Source organism: Psittacula echo, assembly GCF_963264785.1.
Source record: "Psittacula echo genome assembly, chromosome: 9".
Taxonomy (NCBI): Eukaryota; Metazoa; Chordata; class Aves; order Psittaciformes; family Psittacidae; genus Psittacula; species Psittacula echo.
The window spans coordinates 20,520,450-20,538,325 of record NC_137745.1 but is presented as its reverse complement, the minus strand read 5'-3'; the positions used below and the strand labels follow the sequence as shown (position 1 = coordinate 20,538,325).

The 17,876-nt window shown below is 51.5% G+C and overlaps 1 protein-coding gene across 1 annotated transcript in view; it reads right to left on the bottom strand.

Annotated features, from left to right (window-relative positions):
• Positions 1–17,876, bottom strand: part of PLXND1 (plexin D1) — a gene marked incomplete at both ends in the record, with an annotated part of 74,665 nt that overhangs the window by 4,645 nt on the left and 52,144 nt on the right. Inside the window, 13 exons of the mRNA XM_080625508.1 lie at positions 947–1,110; positions 1,900–2,004; positions 3,212–3,246; positions 3,867–3,930; positions 4,870–4,973; positions 5,483–5,639; positions 7,023–7,169; positions 12,582–12,780; positions 13,198–13,328; positions 14,420–14,527; positions 15,704–15,816; positions 16,470–16,577; positions 17,638–17,752. Coding sequence (XP_080481634.1) covers positions 947–1,110; positions 1,900–2,004; positions 3,212–3,246; positions 3,867–3,930; positions 4,870–4,973; positions 5,483–5,639; positions 7,023–7,169; positions 12,582–12,780; positions 13,198–13,328; positions 14,420–14,527; positions 15,704–15,816; positions 16,470–16,577; positions 17,638–17,752 — 1,550 coding nt within the window. The remainder of the gene's footprint in view (positions 1–946; positions 1,111–1,899; positions 2,005–3,211; positions 3,247–3,866; positions 3,931–4,869; positions 4,974–5,482; positions 5,640–7,022; positions 7,170–12,581; positions 12,781–13,197; positions 13,329–14,419; positions 14,528–15,703; positions 15,817–16,469; positions 16,578–17,637; positions 17,753–17,876) is intronic.

Sequence of the window (17,876 nt, the reverse complement as noted above, 5' to 3'; positions counted from 1 at the left end):
ACGCATTTCATGTGTCTCTTTTTCTGCTCACTCATTATTTTCTCCTCCAACTATTTCACTGCTCACTTGGCCACAGGTTCAGGGTATTGCTTGCCCTTCCTACCATCCCTCCTCAGCAGCTGAGGAATGAAAGCCACTGGAAGTCCCTGCTGTCCTGGCAATTACAGGTAATGAAGGGCAGGCAAAGGTGTAACTCGGTGCTTGTGTCTGTGTGCCTGCTATCCCAGCCAGACTTGGTTTCAAAGTTCATGTTAGGCTGGAAGCAGTCACTGTCCCTGCACCCCCAGAGGCGCTGAGCCTCTCCTGGACACTCCCTCCAGGCTCCTAGCTCTACCAGTCAAATCTTCTGGTTTCCTCCTGCTCCAATCCCCCTCCCCTTCGGTTCCCCCATCCCATTCCTGGTGCTCATCATGTCCCTCAGCACTGCTCCCGGCTGCAGAGCCCCAGCACGCTACTGCCACAGCGCCAGTGCCTGTGAATGCCCTGGGGTCTCAGCTTGGTTACAGAGACAAAAGTGCCCCGAGGGCTGAAGGGCCAGAGAGCAAATGAAAGGGAGCCAAATCTGCTGGTTTTAAAATCTCCATGATGCTTTAAAGCCTGACGTGGTTTTGTCTCAGATCTCCACTGCCCGGAGCTAACACCAGTGCTGTCTCCCATCGTCCAGTCCCTCTCCTGTTTTCCCTTTAATTGTTTATATTAGTGTGCCAGTTTGCCCTTTAGCTGCCTATGCCTCCTCTTCCAGCTCGCCTTTCCCCTGAGCTCTGTGGTCAGAGCTCTCCAAGCCTGACCTCATCTTTCGCCACCCCACCCCCCGCCCCCCTCCTGCTTTCCAAGTCCCTCTTCTACTTTTAGCAACCTAGTGATTAGGACACCAAGGCTTTGCAGCTGCTGCTCTGGAGAGATGGAAGGAAGGAAGGAAAGAAAGAAGAGATTTCCTCCTCCAGACCTGTTGGTCTTCCAGATGTGCATAGTGTCAGGGTCTGTGATCCCTCTTTTCTCTGCTTGCTCCTCTAGGAAGTCAAAGAAGTACTTCACAGCCACAGGTGGTTTGTCATCTCGGATGCTTAGAATGGCTTTGAACAAGTCGTCCAGGAACTTCTGCAGCGTGCCCTGCGAGACAAGCACCCAATGGAGCCCAGGGAAAGCATCCGAGCCCAGGAAGCAGCAGGAGGGGCTGCCACTGCTGTGCACAAGGGGAAATCCTTTTCTCATTTATCCAACTGGCAGCAGAGAAAGAGGATGCCGAAGGAGGGAGGGAAAGGTTTATTTGTGCAGAGCGATATAATTAGCTTGCATTTGGGTTTAATTTCTTTTGGCATTGAGATTTTCTTTCTTACTGCTAGGATCTCACATCTGTGATTGTTCTGCACAGTAAATACAAAAAAGACTAGAGACTGCTGGCCATTCTTGTGATCTCTGCTCCAGTGAAGCATCATGCTGGGATTAAAGATGGGCTGGGAGCCCAACTGTTGGAGCTGAGCACTCGCAGAGAGTGGGGAAGTTCAAATCTGAATTAAGATCGCACAGACATTCCCCTGCTCCCAAAGCTGAGCATCTCCATCTCCTTCCCCAGCAGGATTCCTCACTGGGGAAAGGGCTTCAGATCTAAACAGTGCATCACGAGCCCGGAGGTGGTCAGCATCCCTTCCACAGGCACAGACCCCAGACCAGCCCGGGGAGCTCTTGTGGGGCTTCCCACAGTGCTGCTGCTCCGAGGGTGAGCTGGAAAGCTGGAGGGAGCCCAAGGAGCCAGCTGTGCCCGGCAGCCCCACTGACCATGCTCCAGCATCCACTGCCCCTCTGGAGCAACCAGCCCTGCTGCACTCCCTCCCTAGAGCAGGCTTCTCGCTCCAAACAGACAGCAACCCCTTGCCCTGAGCAAAGGCATCCATCTCCTACCTTTGTGGAGAGCAGCCTCGTCAGGTAGATCTCGGGGAGGACTTTCTTCCTATGGCTCTGCCTGTGGGACTTCTTATGTTCAACCGACTCATCGGTTGGGAGAACCTGCTCCAATACAAAACACATGTTCAGAGCGCTCCTCCATGGAAGTGTCACACTGGATTTTCATTTAAGTATAGAATTTCGACTGCATATAAAATTCAATTAAAAAGCAGTTACTGTGTTATAAATATACCTTTACATGGCTTTAAAAAAGTGATCCATTATACCCCTTTTTTCTGATGTTTGTTTCTCTTGCACTTTTTATTGCCTCACTCAAGCTAGACAAAGAAAATGAAACAATCAATCTCACTTTGCATGTTAGTCTGCTGGCCTTCCTGCTCCCAGGCTGCTGCAGTTTGGGCTCCCAGGAGCAGTGCACAAGGCTTCTGCAGAAACCAGCTTTTCTTAGGTTTGGGAAAAGCGCAAGAACCATCAGGCAGTATTCCCACCCTGGCCTTTTTGAAAACAAAACCAAATATTCCACTGGTCAGGTCAGTTAATTACTGCTCTGTAATGACCTAGCAAGCCATTTAAGGCCATCTTGGCATCGTTTCACATGTGCACATTTGGTTTCCCGTCCCTTCTCCCCCCTTGCTGAGTGCACATGTGTGCGCATGCACTGTCTATTTGCACTCCATCCCAGCACGGAAACTTTGGCAGAGAAAAAAAAGCATCAGGCTATGAGGCATTGCTGCTGTCCGTAACACTTCTTTCACAACAGCTTTCAGCATCGTTCAGCCCTTGGTCCTTCAGCACGGAGCACAGCCAGGAGCTCATCAATCTCCCGGCCTGTGGAAGCCGGCGCTGCGCCAGGAGCTCCCGGTAGATGCCTTGACCATGGCTGCGTGGGGTGCTACCGGCAGCACGGCGCTGCACAGCTCTCGGAGGCTGCTGACAGCTACAGCACAGGCACAACACTGGTTGTGCCATCCCAGTGGTTTTTATTATGCCCCATAGTACTGAAGCTTGCCTAGAGATAAGCTTTCTGCACCTCTTTTTGCCCCTCTGAAGAAAACTAACAAGCCCTGATCCAGCTATTTCCTCACATCTGATGTTCCAGCCCACAGAGATGAATTGTGTTTATATCAGCGAGGCCGAGAAGATTTTCTCCTCTTTCATCACATACGCTGAAAAAACAGGACCCACAGATTTTAAGTGCAGGAGAGCCTGACTGGTCAGCTCTTTGCCCCCAGCACTTCCCAGGCTGCTGCCTTCCAGGGGGACATCTCCCCAGCAGCCAGCCTGGTAGCAGAGGGCAACCTCTACTCACCAAGTGGAAGTATTTCTCCGTGTCCAGATCCTTCACTGTGAAGAAGAGAGAAACAAAGCGGCTCAGCCGGGGGCACCCAAGCTTAAACACGCTTCCACAGATACCCTCTGCATCAGGAGGTGTTTTCTTATTCCCCAAAGCCCCAGCACTGAGCTGGCATTCCCACCCCAAGTGATCTCAGCATTTTGCTTTGTTTTGGGGTTGTTTGTTGCCTTCTGGGGCACGTGGCGAGTACCTCGGGAAGTCCTTTGAGGAGGACTTGAGGTCTTCCAGGGGGTGTTTTAAGAGGGACACAGGAGGGCACAAGATCAGGATGAGCACAGGGGCACCCCTGCATCATCCTGCCCTGCGGTGCCCCACTGCACCCCACAGTGCCCCACAACCCCATGTGCCCGGGGCTGTCTCCCAGCCTTGGCATCAGGGCAGCTCCAGCCAGAGCAGCTCCTTGCTCTAGTGAAGTCTCACTGCAGGGACGGGCTCTGTGCAGGTGGCCTGGAGATGGGGGTCGAAACTCCTTGTTCAGGTGATGTTTTGTCTCCCACGTTCCAGGCAAGGACCTGGCTCTCAGCATTCCTGGCCAGAGACACCCCTCCTCTAAACCTACAAGTGTTTCTGCCTGGTCACCAGCAGCAGGGGAAGAGAAGTGAGACATTACCTCTGCTCAGTGTAGTGTCCTTCTTGTCTGACAAACTCATGGCCAGTGATGCCCCTTCAGGGATCTGCAGAAGAAGGGAAGAGCAGATGTTGATGATGGGGCCTTAATGGTGCCTCCCAGGGAGCTGGGTACAGCCCCAGGGAGATTTTGAGAGCTGGGGGACACTGGTGCAGCTCCTGCTCTGCCACGAACACCCTTGTGCCTGCCCTGCCCCTGCCCCCCAAGATACATTTTTGGATGTTGACACCAAGTAGTTCAAGAGGAGGGAGTGCGATGCTGTGCAGATGCTGTTGGCCTCTCCCCCAAAGGGCAGAAGGAACTTGGCTGCTGCCAGGACCTGTGGGCTGGTGCCACCTCCCAGTGCCATGGCTCTGGCCCTGGTGCGGTGTGGCACTGTGCCAGCAGCGGGGCTCTGAGCACGGCTACTACTCTGATAATCATATTAATAAGTACCCAGCTCCGGTTCGATTTTCCATGCACTGTTACAGACCAGGGAGGAATATGCTCCCAGGCGCAACAGGGGATACGGAAATCATACCCAAATTTCTGGTTTCATTTAATTTCAAAAGGAAAAATGGTCAAGAAAACAATTTGCTTTGCCACATTTCTGCACGCTTTTGGCCTCTGCTCCTCGATGCATCCCTGGCCCCTGCTCTGAGAGCACACAGTGACAATTGTGCCAGTGACTTCAGCAGGAGCACAGATCGAGAGCAGAGTGATACTAATCAGCCAAGCTGGTGGCCGCTGGGAATAGGAGCTTTTCCCCCTCCTCTTTCTGTTGTCAGTAATAACTTGTTTTGCATGAAGAGTGTTTAATTAGTTTCAGTGTGTTGCAATATTAACGAGCTTCTCGCCAGGGCAGATGTCTATTCCCTGGAAGCTCTCTTGGAGCTATGGCAACCTCCCTGCCTGTTCCTGACGATCCTGTATTGGAAGGGGGAACCACAGCTCGCCCCCAAGGCCAGTCAGGCTCTGAGGAACCAAAGCTTCCCAGCAGATTTACCTTGTAATGTGCTAATGTGTTGAGTTTCTTCCTGCCATCCTCCACCACCGAAGTGTCATCAAGGTCCCGCAGGATGTAGCTGTCGGTGCTGGTGGCGAACCACTCTGAGCACAGGGAAGGGAGAAGTGAGACACCAGCCTGAAGGACACACACCCCTTTTTTTGGGAGGGGTTGGCCTCTGGGTAGACAAATGACAGGTCTGAATCTATGGCCAGACAGGAGCCCATGGGCTCAGTTATGGCTGCTTATGGAGAGACATGTATTAACAAACCATCTCCAGGCTCAGGGGTGCTTAGAGGGTCTGGAGTCCAGACTGTAGGCTTTAAGGGCTGCCAGTCCAAGCATCCCTCTACTCCACTTGGGCTTTCCTAAAGCTTCTTTCCAGTTATGTGCCCCATTATTTCTGTCCACCAGTATTGCTCCCACCCCACATTCCTGAAGACCATCCACAGGAAAGGCTGCCCTGAGATCTGCTGTCCTAACTTAAAACATGACATCTGCCTCCTGGTCAGTGCAGCTTCACCACTCTCAGACAGACACAAGAGCTAGCGTGCAATGGCAGGTGCCTTCCCTTGTTTTAAGGACTGTCTGGTCCAACGCATCTGGTTCTTACCAAGGTCAACATCTTCCACCCTTGGCCACTGGGAATAGGGGACGTTCTTGCAGAAGGCCTCCAGAATCTTCTCCTTCACTTGGCTGAGCGTGTCTGTGTCCATGGCCCTGACGCTCAGGGAGTCCATGCCGCAGCCTTGGAAGGAGACGTTGAGGTTCTGCAGGCAGAGGCTGAGTTAGGGGTGTCCTGCCCAGGTCTGCCGGGTCCTGAGGACGCCCGCATGGCTCCTCTCGTGCCCTGCACTGCTGGAAATGGCTGAACAAATGCCACCATCCACGCTTCACCCTCCAGAGAGGCTGAGTTACATCCCCGGGGCTGCCGGCCTGGAGCCAGGACATGGGGACTGACACTGACACCTCCCCTCACGCTGCCAGGCTTCACCCCGTAACAGCCCCAGCTCTGCTCTGCTTGTGTCCTCTGCTTCCTTGAGAGAAACCCTGTGCCATCCTTGAGTGGTGAACGCAATCCCAGTGCCCTGGGCAGCCCGGGGCAGGAGCTCAGGTACCAGGAGCATTGCTCGTGCTCAGGCAGAGCTGCCTCCCAGAAGGACCCTGGTACAAGTGAGGGTTATCTGCAAATGCTGCATCTCAGTATCAGCACAGTCAGCACCCCGACTATGGACACTGTGAATGCGCAGGTGAAGTCCAATTTTCTCCACAGCATTAAATGAAGATGTCATTTCACACTTGATACTGTGCAGGTGGGTTTTGAATCAGAGGCTACCAGCAATGCAGGGACTGCCATTGCACATCCCCTGCAGTTGCTGCCCCTTCTCCAGACACCCTGTTCACACTGATCTTGCTCTTTTTGCCAAGTGGGAAGCAGCTGCACTTCCCCTGCTCACACTCATGAAGTTACTTCTGCTGAGAGCGCCAACACCCTGCACCCACTGCTCACCCCCTGGCTTTGCTCTATACATTTACAGGTCAATTCATAACAGGAAGCTGCAGAGGATGTGGAAGCTCGAACCTGCTCTGAGTTATGGTGATGCACATCTGGGGTAACCTCCTAACTGCAGCGAAGCTGCTCCAGATTTATGCCAGGTAACTGAAAGCAGGATTTGACCGACACTCTGGAAAGGTGTCTGCAGAATCCTGTGTCAGGCACTGGAGGGACCTGAGCCCTTCACATGCACAGCCCTCGGCTGCCCTGGTCCCGCAGGAGACATTCCGCAGAGCCACTCTCAGCACCGCTCCTGTGATCTGGGCAGAACCCTCACCCCAGGAGCCAGGTCTACAGCCAGCACTTCCCCACTGCTAGTGAAGATGCTCTTTTGCCAGGACCGATAAACCTGTTGCTTTTACATTCTGAATATGGCAGAACAAATTTTGTCACCTCCTTCCACCATCCAAGACACTTCAGTGCCCCACCAAGGGATAGACACGAAAACACAGTCAAGAGCCTTGTTCTGCAGTTGCGAGCTTAGGCAGCGGCAGGGCGCCCATGCAGGGATATGATTTACATGTCTATCACACCTGGATGGGTACCACACCGGCCCCATGCACAATTGCCCCCATCAGAGCCAGGTCTAGGAACTCACCCTTGGCTTTGCCTCGATGTTCTCCCTCAGGAGCCACTCCTCGTTCAGGGTGTACCTGGCCTTCCCTGTAATGGCGTCGATGGAGCCTTTGTTAATCTGCTGTTTGATTGCACAGATCAGGAGGAAGAAGGGTTCGCCAACTGTCTCCTGGGGGAAGGAGGGAAGACTCAGTGAGCGAACGGAGCTGGTGGTGGTGACTCCTTCCAGCAGCGTGGTGGGGACAGGCTGTGCATGGACACTGACAGTGCCTCTGCACGCTGGGGATAGGACCGGTCCAGCCCAGGCACTGGGAACCCATCGGCCCTCCAGCTCCCCCCAGCATCTCTCTGAGGCTGCTCATAAGTTTTCAGACTCGTGGTATCATGACAGCACCGATGAGGAAGAGGAGACAAGAGCTGATGACAGCCACAGGCTGTGTTTGGGAGGGTGAACTGTGATTATCACATCAACATGCCCCATCCAAATGCTGCGGCTCATCCCGCAAGGCAGGGCGTTAGTACCCGCTGCCTCACAGGCAGAGTGCTCGGTACATCTCAGGAGGGAGCACGTGTGTAGCTGTGTGGAGTGGGGATGTGCATGCACGGCGCTCAGCAAACACAAATGTGCATTAATTTACATGTGAAATTACACAGGAACCTCAGGGAGAATCTGGCATAAGCCGGTACGGAGATGTTTGTTGCAGTCTGACAGGACACAGACTGCACAAGGTACTGCACTCAGCAAGGCAAGGATGGGGCTGATGTGCACAGAATCCAGGCCTGCAGAGATACTTGGTGCCCAGCTTTGTCATGGAGACATCAGCAGAACCCCTCTTCGCACTCCCTGGTCTGCCACTGAAGTCGATGGAAGTGAGCCCACTGCATGTGCTTGTGGCCCTGGGAACTGGTGTTCATACTTCTCATACCACAGCAGAGCCCTGATCACAGCAAGGCAGAAAGGATCAGGGTCAACAAGCTGTTCCCATGCGACAGCAAGCAAACACACCATTTAACTCCTTACATTCATCAAACTTCATCTTACAGGAGAGAGGTGAATTGTGACACTGCTGCAAGGAAAACAAAAACAGAACACGGACCAGCTATTTGCGATGCTGTTCAGATACATGGTTTTATGCCAGGTTTCTGATCCACTTCTGTCTGCTGTGCTGATGTACAAGTAAAACATAAGGTATTTTCTTAAGAAACCTTTTGGTACTGGAGTACATCCCATTCTCCCCAGTGTTCATGTGCAATTTCCTTCCAACAAGGCAAGTGCAAATTATTGCACATTTATACACTTTCTGAGCACCACACACCCCGCACAAGCATTGCTGCCATCTGAAATCCTACTCAAGACAACAGATACCGAATGATTTTGGTATTTCTCAGCTAGGAGCTGCTAAATCCTGTTCAATCTGCTTCTTAATTAAGACAGTGATTCTTTTATTCTAATTGCCCTATAATTGCTAAAGCAATTAGTTGGATGTCAATTTGGATGTGGCTGCATTCGGCGCAGTAAGCCCCTGGCAGTGTGGTAGGTGGGCACACACCATCTGTGCCAACGGGGCACCCGCTTCGTTTTCTGAGAACAACTTCTTTTATGACCACAGGGAAGCCCCTTGGGGTTTAATGACTTCTTGCAATACCCCTGAGCACACAGCATGAAATGGGTGCTGCAGCAGAGCTGCCAGCCTGGAAATGGAGGAAGGCATGGCTTCCAGAGAGCAAAGAAAGATGTGAAGTCACGGGGATAAGGAGGAGATAAGGAGTGGAGAAAGTGTCAGAAGACATACAGAAGAGTTAGTTTCTGACAGAAAGGCACGAGATAAGAAGGAGATGATGACACCAGTATCCCCAAGGGGACATCCTCAGGATGCAGTACCTGCCTTCCCCATAGAGTGAATGCGGAGCCCTGTCAAGCTGACCCTACACAAGGAGTGCTGACAGACCCCAGTGATGACCCTGCTACCGACAGGAACGCTGTTTCTGCCCCATGTGTGTGAGCAGGCAGCAGGAACGAACCCAAGACTGAACTGAGCACCGGGTTTTGGAGCCTGCCCTGTCCCAGCGTGGGAAGCTCCAGCCCCGGCCGCAGCTCTGGCCACAGAGAGATGTGAGGGGGCTGCCAACAGCTACGCGGCTGCCTCCAAAAACATTGTCCTGCTGATACAGGAGCTCTCCATGGCTTGAACCCAGCTCAGGCTGCTCTGGTCGGGTAAAGCTGTGCGGGACGGGGCAGCCAGGGCACGCAGGACCCACGCAACGTGCGGGAGCAGGAGCAGCCCCGGCCTGGCAGGGTGGGAAATGACAACACTCTGCTGGCGAGATCCTATTTGTGCTTGGGTTTTTGGCTTTCAGGCTCAGGAACTGTGGGATGTTATGGAAATGTGCAACAGTGCTAATCAGACAGCAGATTTCAAAGAGGGAAAAGAAGGGCTGGCAGGCAGGGACTAGAGATAAAATGGCAAACTTGGAAACCTCCAGCATTGTTCGGAAAACTCATCTGGAAACGAATCAAAACTGTCTTTGGATTTGGCTGGTTGAGAGAAAGGAAGTTGAACTTGAAGAGATCAGTGCTGATTCAGGACAAAAAAATACTTAAAAAAACACAGTCTGGGGCCTTTTTTCCTCCTATTGTGAATGTATTTTAATGAGACTTCATTTTCATTTCTGACTGAACTGTTATGAGCTCTTAAAGCTACCCAGGGCACTGAAATAACTTTGCAGTAATGGGAAGCACAGTTCAGGCTGGCATCACTTGAACTGTTTCATGCACATGAGCGTGGGAGGGCTTGGGTTTTATATGCTTGGGAAAAAAAAGTTTAGAGCCCAGACTAGATTCACATGTTACTGCCCTATTAACGAGGCTGACAAGTCATTAGAGATGTCCTCCCAGGAACACATTACAGCCATTTCCAAAGTGTCTTGGTGAGGCTGGGGTGGGAAAAGCACAGAGAACAGCTCCTTACCCCAAGTGCCTGCTAATTTTGGGATCATTATCTATTTGCTTTCTGTGAAGAACCAAGCCTCAGCTCCATCCCACACGTGAAACTTTGGGAAGCGTGGACCCAGACCTGAATTCCAGGATGTCAATTTTCCTTCAGTTCCCAGTGCCCTGATCCTGTTAGGAGCCAGGCACAGTGGTGTCACAGTGTCTCATGAGGAAGGCTTTTTCTTCCAGCATTTTCCACCAAAGCTGTAGCAGCAAGTAGAGACATGAACTGTTTTATCTACAGTTCTCACTCACTTCTACAGAAACAGGGGTTTGCATCGACTGTGCAGAGGCTGCAAGTTTCCTTTGACTCCGGCCCCAAGCAGCCTCCCGCTAGGTTTTCATCACATCTCCTGCCCACACAGAGCCAAAGCTCCCTGCCAGAGTGGTGACTCCATCACCTTCAGGTGCCCTCCACATGTTCAGACCACGAGTGACTGTGGCCTGCAACTCCTTCCCAGCTGAAGACAGCTCCTTCAAATCATTCTCCCCAAAACACAAATGGACGGACTGTTAGGCAGAGCATTAACACGAAACAAATGTTTTGAGCATGTAGCGTTGACTTACAAGGGAAAATACAAGCACTTGGAATTTTTCCACTGCACAATGGCAGGGACCTTTGCAGCAGCTGTTTCAAATAGAGGTTGTGATTAATGGGGATAATTCAGGAATGAAAACCAGACCCATCGTCACACAGCTGACAGGCCAGTGCTACAGGCAGGCGGGCAGCCTTTCTTTCTAACCAGGAAAGGCCTCTCTGAAGGCAACAGAGTTTGATCCAGAGGAACACAAGGCACATGGGAGGGATTTGGCTATTGCTAGTATTTAAATCACAGCCCTGAGCTGAAACCATCCAGGTACAAGGAGGTGCCCGGGGAGGCCAGAGCTCCTCACCACCTCTGAGCCCATTGCTCCTCACCAGGACTGAGCTGCACTGCGTGCCCATTGCTCCTCACCAGGACTGAGCTGCACTGCGTGCCCATTGCTCCTCACCAGGACTGAGCTGCACTGTGTGCCCATTGCTCCTCACCACCTCCGAGCTGCACTGCGTGCCCATTGCTCCTCACCACCTTCGAGCTGCACTGCGTGCCCATTGCTCCTCACCACCTTCGAGCTGCACTGCGTGCCCATTGCTCCTCACCACCTCCGAGCTGCACTGCGTGCCCATTGCTCCTCACCACCTTCGAGCTGCACTGCGTGCCCATTGCTCCTCACCACCTTCGAGCTGCACTGCGTGCCCATTGCTCCTCACCACCTTCGAGCTGCACTGCGTGCCCATTGCTCCTCACCACCTTCGAGCTGCACTGCGTGCCCATTGCTCCTCACCACCTCCGAGCTGCACTGCGTGCCCAAGCCTCGAGCCCACAAGACAGGACTCGACTTTTTCCTCTTTTTTTTGTCTTTCCTTTTCCCTGAGAGCCTTCTTGCACAATGTCCATTTTTAGCACACACTGCAGTTGGATCAGACGCCTCACATGTGGTCTCCACTCTCTGGAAGGAGAGATCAGCACTTTTTTTTTCTCCAGTGGTTTAACTACAGGCAGAAAAACTGAAGATTAAAAACCCCCTCACTAATTCACTCTTTTCTGCTCTTACAGGCTGGGTCGTGCTGCATCGGCACAGCCACACTCATTTGCTCCTGTAACTTTTCTTTCATTATTCTGGCTAATTATGTGAGCTAAAATGAAAGATTATGAACGACAAAACCATGGGCTTTAGGACAGAAAGTGATCATCAGCTGGGATCAGAAGACATTATGATATGTACGAGGACAATACAGTATTGCTTCTGTGGCTATAGCAAACACTTTGGGAAAAGAGATTTTTCAAAGGCTTTTTCAAGGCTCTCCCCTGTGGGTATAATGGGGTGTCCTCCAATTAACTGCCATGGAATCAATTAAGTTATTGCTCAATTCTTCTGGGAAATTCCAACCAGAACTGGCAAACATTGGAGATAAAGCACTGAGCAGATGGACTGTTGATGTGCTCCGAGATGCCAAATCCATTCCTTTTTGTTACCACCGGAAGACAGTCAAGCTTCTGGGATAGACATCCCCCTTCTCCTGCTAAGATCCGTCTGGTTGGTGTGGAACACCAGGACATCTGTGTGAGAAGCCCCATATGCCAACGGGCACCGGCATGGAGCAGCCCCGGCCCCGGCACCACCATCCCTCCTGACAATGCTGAATGGGCTGGCAGCCAGCAGCATGGCTGCAGGAGCTGGGCAAAGCAAACAACAAATAGCTGGAACGGTTTCCAAAACCTCATCCCATTCTAGTTACTTTTCAACTCCCTACGGCTCTCTTCTCAAGCATGGCGAAAATGCTGCTTCGTGCTCTGGCCTTAGCAAAGGCCACCGCAAAGTCTGGTCTCACCAAATCCCCAGGCAGAAGGGGAGAAGCAACTGAACTTAAGGTTGCTTTTCCACACTTGAACCTTTCAATACACTGGAGTTTGTCAACCACTAACGACCATTCAAGTGGCAGTGTTTGCCACTTGAGATCTTTAGGTCCTCAGCTGCCCCACACATCCCTCACTACCACTGCACACAGCGCTGAGCTCACATCCACAGCAGCAGTGGATCTCTTACTCTGAGATAGCTGTACATGCAGATGGACATCCAGTTGGTGAGCATCTTCTCCACCACTGATTCCGTTCTCCTCAGCATCAGCTTGGGGTTTTTGGAAGCTGAAGCATCTATTAGATCCACCAAGAGGTCCTTCATGATGCTGGTGTAATACTCCAGTTTCCCATGCAATGCAATAGTAAGCAGGGAGGCCAGGTTACATCTGAAACACAGAAATATGTACGCCTCAAGCACCAATCCAACAAGACTAAACTGCTGACTGGCTTAAAAATACCCAAAACACAAAGGCAGTATTCCAGGCAATTTTCATCAGCCTTCTCAATGGTGTCAAAACTTCAAACCCTCTTTCAGTGCTGCACGACCTTGGATCAGCTCCCACTCTTTTACTGGTAAACCAAGTGTTCAGGGATACCTTCATGAACGAGTTGCTCATTGTACCTTTTGGTGCTTTTCAGGATAAGAGAGGTTTATGGCCATCCGTTTCTAATAGAAACGTGGGAGGCAAGCGCGACTCAACCTTCAGCTGAAGTGCACGCTCCAGCCATGGGCTGGATTGCTCACAGGTTAGGCATAAATCAGTTTCCTATGGCTGCCAGGTCTTCTGTTCTGAAGCTCATACCTGTCTCTAACAGCGAAGTCCTTCTGTTGCTCGAGAGCATGGACAAACACAATGAGGAAGTGCTTGTTGTTGAGTAAGGTGGAGAACAGTGAGATTCCTTCTTCCATATTGGGTCTGCAGTTTTCAGGGATCTAAAGAAAAAATGAGAAAGCAGAGTGAGAAAGCCCCTGGTTGTTGTTTTCCTCCAGCTTTTATCCATCCTGACTGCAAGGGTGTCCCTGCTGAAGGTGGAGGTACTGAGCTGAAGACCCCTTACTCCCTCTGCTTGCCACAAGCTAGCAGCTTGCTTTCCTGGAGAGGGCACAACTATGTGTGATACACAGCTGTATCAGAAGCAGCTTGCTCAGGGGCTTTGCCAGTGGCAGTGTCCATTCCTCTCTGCTCAGCACTTGGGAGGCTACCTGAAGTACCGTGGCCAGTTCTGGGCTCCCCACTACAACAAGGATGTTGGCAAAGTGGAGCAAGAGCAGCTGGGGGCTGCTAAAACAATTACTGGGTGTACAAGGAGAGGTGAAGAGGGCTGGGTTTGGACAGCCTTCAGGAAAAGTTCTAATTGGAGATCTTACTGCAGTCTTCAGCTGCCCCATAGGAGGGCAGAGAAGACAGAGCCAGACTCTTCTCTGCTGGCACAGGGCTAGGACAAGAGGGAAGGGACAGCAGATGGAGCATAGAACACTGATTAAATATAAGGAAGGAAGTTTTCACTTTTAAGGTGGTTGGACACTGGAACAGGGCCCCAAGAGGCTGTGGAACTTCCATACTTGAAAACACTTGACACAGCTGGACAAGGCCCTCAGCAACATCATCTACTTGGAGCTGCTTTAAGCAGATTTCCCTTCCAACGTCTGATCCTTCAATTCCTACTTCTTGTCCACATGAAACCCAGCTCTGGGACAACAGCAGCTTTAACCAAGTGCTGCTTGGGAGGAATCTGACTTATGATGAACTATGCCCAGTACTGACACACAGTACGATACACCCAGGGAGAAAAGACCACATCAGAGCTGGGGAGGATCTCAGGACAACGCTCCTTCATGCGAGAGCACATCCACAGAGGTGCCTTCTCCAAACAGCCGAAGCTGATCCAATGCTGGTATGTGTTAATTGTTTTGAGTGATCAAGCATCTCCCATGCACCACAAGAAGATACCCAGCATTGTCAACACACGCGGCTACAGTTAGCAACCACTCGAAAGCATTTGTTCTGTTAGTGGGTTACTCACTTTCCATTCCCCCACCAGGAGCGGATGAGTTTCCTGGACCTGGGAGCCCACCTGGGAGCTGAGCTGCTGGGATGGCAGGATGTAGCACTCCTCGTAGAGTGAGGAACACTGCAACCAAGCACAGCGTTAGGGGAGGGCTCTGCACCCGGCCGGGGACATCCTCGCTTGCCGTGCACCGCAAGGGAACAAGACAAAGACATGTAATTGGGACTGAGGACCACCCATTCTGCACTGGTATGGTTTGCAAAGCCTTTAAACACTTTGCAAGAGCCTCTTGAACAAGCAAACACCACAAGAGTTGGGGGAGGCAGACGTGTGTGCAGACACAAGGCTGTTAGGGTAGGGAGACTGCAAATAGACTAATTTGACAGCTAGAAAAACCCCAGAAGAGAAAGCATTATAGAAGACTTAAGTCAAAATAGAGGAGTACTGGGTGTTTTAACATATGTAACTTTTGAAACAGATGGGAAAAATGCATAAATCTCTAACATTCGTATAGCAGCCTGAGCCTTGAAGACTCCAGTGTGCAGATATGTAGAGATTGGATAACTGAAAAACCTGAGTAATAACTCCTAATGAAACACTCCGCAGTCATAAATCATCATCTCACTCCTCACCACTGAAATGTAACTGCCTCAGGGGTGAAATACAGCCGCTGTTAAGGGCGCGCAGCGACGCAGCCGAGCAGCCCATGACAGGAATTACGGCACCGGCGCGTCTGGTGTGGCCCCAGAGGAGGACTCTGGGTAGACAGACTGGGACTGGGCGCTGATGGGGTGCCCACTGGGAGCACCAGGCACCCAGCCTTTGACAGAGAGGAGAGAAAGGGGGAGATGGGGCATTCAATGAGCCCCTGAGGACCAGCAGAGCAGCAGGGAATGCTTGGTGGCACACTGCAGGGAACAAACAGCCCCTTCTCTCTGAATGCCGATGGCAGATACACCATTCAGCCTCAGCCGAACAGAGTGGGGTGACACTGGAGCCCCTGGGGACGAGGGGGAGTCTCCAGTCCCTTCTGCTTTTGTCACAGAGGGTGTCCAACAGCATACAGTGGGTGAGCCAGAGCCACCGCAGGCCTCCTGCCATGTGCGAGCATCACACCCAGGAGCTGTGGCTCCAGTTTTGATGATAACTGAGGCTGAAATACGTGACAACTAAATATACAACAGTGGAATTGTTTTGTTACACAGTAATAAACCTATAGCAGAGGGGAAGCAGAGCCCTGATCTGGTTAGGAAGGACCTGGGAGCGATCAGGTGTCAGTGAAACCCGGTACTGCCTTACTTTGGGGAAGAATGTCCGGGTGACAAAGTGCTTGTACTCCAGGAACGGGATCCCCTGGCTGCGGTTTAACTCCTTGGTCAGGTCTGTCATGTCTGTCTGCAGCTCCGCAAAACCTTACACAAAGAGACCCGCAGATGGTGAGAGCTCTGAAATGCCAACAGCTGAGGCAGCAGCAGGCTGGCACCGAGATACGTGGCACATCTCAGCTCTGCCTCCTCCAGCCTTTCCCTAGAGCGGGCTGCCGCAGGTTTTCTCAGTGAGCACCAGATCGATGTCAGGGTTTAACCATCAGCACTCCACAGCACATCCCACAGCACCAACAGAGGGAATGCCAGCCCTGCCTGCAGGAACACAGCCCCGTCGCTGGTCCTGCAGGACCCCAGCCTGTGCTGCAGCCACGCACCACGGGGACAGAGGCAGATGCTGGGTGGCTTCTCCCACTGCTCTAGCAGCAGCGTGCTGCAATTTCTGTTGCACCCAACCATAGAGCACACCAATCAGTGTGGCCTTCAAGCAACCCTCTGACATGGCCAAGGGCCATTAACCCTGCTTGCCCAAGTCAGGCAGCAAGACAGCAGCAGAGTCACGCGTCCAGCCTCTGAGCCTCATTTACAAACCCTGCCGAAGCCCAAAGGTAATGACAGAAATTCTCCTATAAATAATTCTAGAAACTTCTACTGAGTAGAAGGTGAACGTCTTCAAGCTGCTATTCCGACATCTCCCTCCCAGTTCTGGCTCCTCCTTGGCACCCAGCATGGTGACTTACCTTTGCGGATTTCCTCCCGGATCTGTGACTCCATCTCCTCCATCTGGAGCAGGGTTTTCTGCCAGTAGCGCTCGGCTCTGCGGCTCTTTGTGCAAAACACAAAGAGAGCTGGAAAAGAGGAAGGGAACAAGCCTGTTGGAGTAGGGCTTAGGAGCAGCTGCAGCTAGGATCAGAGCGGTCCTCTGCTGACATGGATGCAGAAAGCTAAACCCAGTGTTGGTTTAACACCTACAACAAGACTGGTATCCGATCAGGCAGTAGTCGATTATCTGTAAATAAGTAAAACCAGCTGGAATTTAATGATTGTGCTGTAGCTGCCATCTTCAGTTTAGGTCTGGGCTGTCTGCATTCAGCTCAACTGTATATTAATGTATTCCAGCTGATTAATGAATACAGATTTTAAGATGTTTACCACCTGTATTACAGTGTTCATGTCTGACAGTCTTCCTGTGCCACCAGAAATATGTTTCTAATGACAGGTGGTGCATTTAATAAATACTGTGCATTAGAACCTTTATTAAAAACAAATTAAATCCTATTAGAAACACCTCATTTGCTGTGAACTGGCACATTCCTGCTGCACAGGGTTTGCTGGGCACGCGATGAGGAGCTGCTTGAGCCAGAGGACATAGGTGTGTTGCACAGCTCTCAGTGAGCTGGGCAAGCTGTTGTGTCTGCTCCAGGTCTGCAGCTATGGATGCTAGCTCTGTTCTTCATACTCTTTGCCAGGTGCCTGTCGCTGGCTGTTAGTGATGACAGGACCTTGGGCTAGGTGGACCTTTGGGATGGCCTGGGACAGTCATGCCTGTGAGTAAGCCCTGCTCACATCACGATGAGTCCAAGACCAGTTTCTCGCACTCTATTTTGTATTATCATAGCTACAAAGTGTTTGTGGGAAAAGGGTAAGTTTATAAATATCACTGGCTCAAGTAACAGAGTTGAGCTATGGATTCAGCCAGCAAATGCTCCATGCTGCAGGAAGCTTTGATCCTGGGTACTGGCTTGATCCATACAAAGAAGAGTGATACTTGTGCCCAGACCAGTTTCAGATGCTGCACAACTGCAGCACTCAGAGGTTTCTTAACATGTGAGTGAGCCATCTTCACCCCTCTACATGCAGAGAAAAAAACCCAGCACAGCCTAGAAACTCATTGTTTTGTTCCCTTACCTACAACAGACAGAACCAGCAAGATGCTGCAGATGACAATGGAGACGATGATTGCGGTCTCTCCTCCCCCAAGGTGCAGCATTGCAATTGTGTAGTTGAACTTTCCAACTTGGATCTAGAAAGGAAGAGGGAGGGAGGGAGGAAAAGCAGGAGCTGAGCAGCACGTTGCCAAGCAGCTCAGAGGTTGAGCAAGGAGGGACCACAGGGCAGCACTCAGCAGACCTTTGCCTGTCCTAAGG